Source organism: Salvelinus sp. IW2-2015, unplaced genomic scaffold (genome assembly GCF_002910315.2).
Source record: "Salvelinus sp. IW2-2015 unplaced genomic scaffold, ASM291031v2 Un_scaffold2041, whole genome shotgun sequence".
Lineage (NCBI taxonomy): Eukaryota > Metazoa > Chordata > Actinopteri > Salmoniformes > Salmonidae > Salvelinus > Salvelinus sp. IW2-2015.
This window is the reverse complement of record NW_019943386.1, coordinates 154,859-161,321: the sequence shown is the minus strand read 5'-3', so window position 1 is coordinate 161,321 and position 6,463 is coordinate 154,859. Positions and strand designations below refer to the sequence as shown.

General features: G+C 41.6%; 1 protein-coding gene across 1 annotated transcript in view; it reads left to right on the top strand.

Annotated features, from left to right (window-relative positions):
• The first annotated feature begins 293 nt into the window (after positions 1–293).
• LOC112072794 (interferon-induced very large GTPase 1-like) overlaps positions 294–6,463 on the top strand; it is a 27,652-nt gene continuing 21,482 nt past the window's right edge. The window contains exons 1-3 of the mRNA XM_024140180.2: positions 294–565; positions 894–991; positions 3,387–3,478. Of these exons, the coding sequence (XP_023995948.1) occupies positions 501–565; positions 894–991; positions 3,387–3,478 (255 nt within the window). The 5' untranslated portion in view covers positions 294–500. The remainder of the gene's footprint in view (positions 566–893; positions 992–3,386; positions 3,479–6,463) is intronic.

Below are 6,463 nucleotides of genomic sequence, written 5' to 3'. Positions count from 1 at the left end.
ACTTTTATGCTGCTGCTATTCTCTGTTTATTATCTATGCATAGTCACTTACCTGTACCTGTACCTAGATATACATGTTACCTCAATTACCTCAGCTAACCTGTGCCCTCCGACATTGACTCTGTACCTGTACCCCTCTATATAGCCTCGTTACTGTTATTTTATTTACCTTCTACCTACACCCATTGTATTCGGCGCATGTAACAAATACAATTTGATTTGATTTTGAATCTATGCCATTGAAAACTTTTTCCAGTCTCCTCCTCCTAGGCTGCCTCTCCCTCACCAGGCTATTATTCCCTTACTTTCCCATTTCAAGGAAATGAAACTGAAAGATAAGCATAGATGGCCTGAACCAAATTAGAACCAAATTACGATATAAAAAAATATTTCACGTTAATTACATCCTAATAAAACGTAGGCTAATACAGTAAAGGTCTGAAAATGTTTCAAATATGATGGCCTGAATGTTATCATGCACGATAAAACAGGTTGTYGTTCATGCACATGGTTCATCCCACTCGAACGTTTGATTATCCGTCATTGAGCTGCGGAGTGATCAGGAGGTGAGTCGCGTATCAAACTTTGCTTATCAAACTCTTTAATGGTTTAAATCACATAATAACCCTTTTAAAAATCTTTATTACATAAAGGGAATGTTATACAACACGTAGGCCTACGAAATTGTACAGTAACGGTAGCTGATTATAAACTAAGCTAACTGTAGGCTAATATACTTTTKGGGAATGCAAATGTTTGTTATGTTTTTGTCAACATTCTCATGATCCGATTATGCAACATTCATAATTTTTTGTATTAATTATATGGGGTGCYTAAATCACTACAACATTTCACTTTACTGCTATRGACATTATTKATGTTTTTCTGTGGCAGACATTTTCGGAAAATGAAGTGTATTCGATGTCACACGCTGTGTGAGGTGGGACAGCGGTTTTGCTTGAGATGCAAAGCAGTCGTCGAGGAAGAGGGAGGTAAGGTAGCCTTTTTTTAAAGTCATAAAGTTATATGTCGCCTGTATTTTCCTCAGTTATTCTTAAAAATACACTACCAAATATAAAACGCTATTTATAAAAACAAAACAATCTATTCACATTCACAAGTAGATTAAATACGTTTACAAATAAACTAAAATGTATCAATGGTGAACCCTGCATGACTGATGAGGGGCATTGTATTGAAGCCACTGCACAGTCATCTTGGTACTCCTCCCATTGTAAAAAAGATTTTGGAAGCTAGAGAAAGGCATTTATTAACGTCTACATTCGTTTTGTATATTCTGTTACAGACACCTTAATTCATTCTTTTAAATTATGTGAACTAAACATAAACATACCTTAAAGTGTAGATTTTTTGAAGTACTTAATGTTAAGTCCCCAATTCAACAAAGAAATACTAAAATACCATAAATTCCTATGGAAGACTGTTCGTTCTGGGGAGTACCAATATGGCGACTGGTAGTTTCAAAGCCGCTAATTGGCCAATACCATTAGCAATCCCGGGTTTATATATACATCATTGCCAAAATCTTTGCCTTGCAAAGTGTATAGGCCCTGTCCACAGTTGCCCAGGGACTTTTATGTTCGGTAACTGATAAACTACACTGAGTGTACAAAACATTAGGAGCACCTTATAGGAGCACCAAGTAGCCTATGGGTTAGAGCGTTGGGCCAGTAACCGAAAGGTTGCGGTTTGAATCCCTGAGTGGACAAGGTAAAAACTGTTGTTCTGCCCCTGAACAAGGCAGTTAACCCACTGTTCCCTGGTAGGCTGTCATGTAAATAAGAATTTGTTCTTAACTGACTTGCCTAGTTAAATAAAGGTAAAATGTTGAGTTGCAACCCCCCTTTGCTCTTAGAACAGCCTCAATTTGTCAGGGCATGGACTCTACAAGGTGTAAAGTTGGCTGGATGTCCTTTGGGTTGTGGCCCATTCTTGATACACACGGGAAACTTGAGTGTGAAAAGCCCAGCAGCGTTGCAGTTCTTGACACAGTTCCTGACTCACTCAAACCAGTGCGCCTGGCACCTACTACCATACACCGTTCAAAAGCACTTCGATATTTTGTCTTGCCCCTTAACCCTCCGAATGGCACACATACACACAATCCATGTCTCAATTGTCTCAAGGCTTAAACATCCTTCTTTAACCTGTCTCCTCCTTTTCATTTACACTGATTTAAAGTGGATTTAAACAATGTGACATCAATAAGGGACTTAGCTTTCACCTGGTCAGTCTATGTCATGGAAAGAGCAGGTGTTCCTATGGTTTTGTACACTCAGTGTATATGAACCGGAGAACAGCGTCTACTCACGATCGTGTACCCGCTTCGTAGTCGCTGTCATATGCTTTAGAGCAGGTAATGCCAGCACTCAGTGCGCACTGGAGCAAGCGTGACCAGCGACAACGTAAATCACGTCATCTAGAAGCATAGAAGGCATTGGATGGATATTAAATGTTAATATCTTCGGCTGTTAGTGAAGGAGAAGAAGAAGAGAAGAAAAAACGACCTCGAAGAAAAATACTGGGGGGGGAAATTATATGGTTAACTTCGGTACAAAGGTCATAACGAAAGTGTATTTTTAGGAATTAAACAAATAGTTCTCTCTATGGGACCATCTACGGCAATTGTCCTTTTGGAAAGCGGCAGGAAGTATGGGTGCTGACAAAGTAGTACTCCTTTATTAGCAGACCGATATAGTCGTCTGAGGCGCAGGCAAATAATTATTACCCCCCCCCTTCTTAGTTTTTGATATAGGATCAACCTATTCTAACCCTGTGTGGGGGGGAAACTATCTGACCTGGATCAGTGTCGAGGGATGGTCCTCTGTAGCTTAGTTCAGGGTTCCCAAACTTTTTCACTCAGGCCCCCCTTCCAGCATTGGGGAACATCCTGCGMCCCCACTCCCTGCACGCTGGGCGAGTGCCACGTCTATTTCTATGGGTACTAGCACTGTTCCTGACAAACTGTTCACACCCCTCTTGTTGGCAGAGAAAGGATTTTGCAGATTTAACGCTTATTTCCTGTAATTATACACATTTTGTCATGGATTGCAGACATTATTTTGCCGTATTAAAGCTAATTCCTACAATTCTACACATTTTATCATTTGTTATGAGTGTTCATGTGATTTGAGTGACTCAAACATTAGAACAAAATCTATGTGCTAAACAATTTAGCTAAAGTGTTCCCCCCCCCAGGACCACTGCAAGTCGCTTTGGATAAATGGCATAATTATCTATATTACAGTTAGTGCTTTTTCCCTTTGGTAAGATCTAATGCATCTGGTAATGCTTCACCAACTTTTTCATGTGCTGCAGCATGTATTATATTGGCATTGTAACACTATTACCCCAAACGTATTTCAGAGCCTTGCAGTCTAAACGATGTGACCTTTGACCGGGTTAGGAGTGGGGCGACTGAAGACACCCTGCCAATGGATAGCTCCTCAGATGAAGAGGTAGGGTGTGCCGTTGCTCTTTCACACTGAGGTTTTTGCAGATAGAAATGTGTTGCTGGCTTGGCTCTGAAGCTAAGCAGGGTTGGTCCGGGTCGGTCCCTGGATAGGAGACCAGCTGCTGCTGGAAGTGTTTTTGTGGGGTCAGTAGGAGGCACTCTTTCCTCTGGTCTAAATAATATCCCAATGCCCCAGGGAAGTGATTGGGGACATTGCCAAAATAATGGGTAACTGGGCATTTTTATACATGCATACCCGAAGCATGATGGGATGTTATTTGCATAATTAACTCAGGAACCACACCTGCTTTTAATACACTTTGGTCGCGTTTAAACAAACAGGCAGCCCAATTATGATATTTAAAAAAGTGTCTTTTGATCAATCAGATCTTTTCACGTCAGATCTTCTTCAGAGCTGATCTGATTGGTCAAAAGACCAATTAGTGAAAAAAAGATCAGAATTGGGCTGCCTGTGTAAAGGCATCCTTTGTATCCCTCATTTCCTTWATTTTGTCAGTTAYCTGTATATATGAATAGTTTATTTCCAAAATGCATATCCATTGCCAGAAATGTTGGTAAATTAGCTTTTATTGTTTAAAGAACGGTGTGTTTAACTGTCTAATCATGACATKGGGTTGTTCAATGACAGACAAATATTTGTTTACAATCTATTACCTGATGGTTTCATTTCAGAGACACAAATAATCTATTTTTTTTGTAAAAMGCTATACACTGCCTTCAGAAACTATTCAAACCCTTGACTTTTTCCACATCTTGCTATGCTACAGCCTGAATTTAAAATGGATTACATTTAGATTTTGTGCCAGTGGCTTACACACAATACCCCGTTATGTCAAAGTGGAATTATGTTTTTTGATATTTTTACAAATTCATAAAAAATGTCTTGAGTCAATAAGTATTCAACCACTTTGTTATGGCAAGCCTAGATCAGGAGTTCAGGAGTAAAAATGGGCTTAACAATTCACATGATATGTTGAATATTTTTTAATGACTACATCATCTCTGTAACCCACACATACAATTATCTATAATGTCCCTGAATTTCAAACACAGATTCAACCACAAAGACCAGGGAGATTTTCCAATGCCTCGCAAAGAAGAGCACCTATTGGTAGATCAGTAAAAGTGTCGTTTTCCAACGCAGATACGCTATGAGACACACGATCCTATGCTCGAGGATTAGAAGATTCCAGAACGATGCCTGCTTTCGGGTACAGACATAAGTGTGGGCATGTGAGCTATTTGACATGACTACACCTGATACGATGGACGAACCGAATTCACTCTATGTAGTACTGTATTTCAGCCACGACCTAGCAGAGGCACTGAATTATGGATTCAGGAACTTTCCCAATCCTATGAGGTTCAGATTCGCTCTGGGATAGAGCGTCACGTGCTAAATTGACTTAAATGTAAAATGACTATAAGTGAAGTGGAGTCAGTCTACAGTCAATCGTCGGCTACAAGACAGCCACTATAGTCGGAGTGACGTCCAAGCAGAACATCCCAGGATCGCGCCAGAGAGCGTCCACCAGGATCCGCCAGAGCCGTCCAGCCAGGATCCGCCAGAAGCCGTCCAGCCAGGATCCGCCAGCCAGCCAGGATCCGCCCCTTAGTCCGGTGCTGCCCCTTAGTCGGTGCTGCCCCTTAGTCCGGTGCTGCCCCTTATCCCGGTGCCTCGCCTTATCCCGGTGCTGCCCTTATCCCGGTGCTGCCCCTTAGTCCGGTGCTGCCCCTTAGTCCGGTGCTGCCCTTAGTCCTGTGCTGCCACTTAGTCCGGTGCTGCCCCTTAATCCAGTGGGGTTAAGTTGGAGGGGGTCATTTGGAGGAGGCTACGAAAGCGGGTAGTGACTATGGTGGGGTGGGGACCACGACCAGTACCAGAGCCGCCACCGTGGACAGACGCCCACCCAGACCTCCCCTAGACTTTATGCTGGTGCGCCCGGACTTCGCACCTTAAGGGGGGGGTTATGTCACACCCTGGCCTTAGTTATCTTGGTTTTCATTATTATTTTAGTTAGGTCAGGGTGTGACATGGTGTAGTATGTGTTTTTGTATTGTCTAGGGTGTTGTATGGTTTAGGGGGTTAAGTAGAGTAGATGGTTTAGTGTTCAGTGTAGGTGTCTAGGAAAGTCTATGGTTGCCTGAATTGGTTCTCAATTAGAGACAGCTGGTTATTGTTGTCTCTGATTGGGAGCCATATTTAAGGCAGCCATAGGCTTTAGCTGGTTGTGGGTAATTGTCTATGTCTAAGTGTTTAGTGTCAGCACTTATGTTTGTATAGCTTCACGGTCGTCAGTTTGGTTATTTTGTTAGTTCATGTATAGTTGTTCGTTTCTTGTTTGTTTTCTCTCTTCTTCAATAAAAGAAGATGTATTTGCACACGCTGCGCCTTGGTCCAATCTCTCACAGCAAGACGATCGTGACAGTGCTTAGCTTCTCTTCGTTTCTTTTTATGAAAAAAATAACCTCCTAGTCCTTGCCGATGACAAGCACACCCATAACATGCAGCACCACCATGCTTGAAAATATGAAGGGTGGTACTCAGTGATGGGTTGTGTTGGACATTCCCTAAACATAATCCTTTGTATTCAGGACAAAAGTTTATTCCTTTGCCACATTTTTTTGCAGTTTTACTTCAGTGATTTATTGCAAACAGGATGCATGTTTTGGAATATTTATTCTGTACAGGCTTCATTTTTTCCCCTCTGTCATTTAGCTTAGTATTGTGGAGTAACTACAATGTTGATCCATCCTTAGTTCTCTCCTATCACAGCAATTAAACTCTGTTACTGTTTTATAGTCACCATTGGCCTCATGGTGAAATCCCTGAGCGGTTCCTTCCTCTCCGGCAACTGAGTTAGGAAGGACGCCTGTATCTTTGTAGTGACTGGGTGTATTGATACACCATCCAAAGTGTAATTAATAACTTTTCGATGCTCAAAAGGATATTCTTCTGTTTTTATTT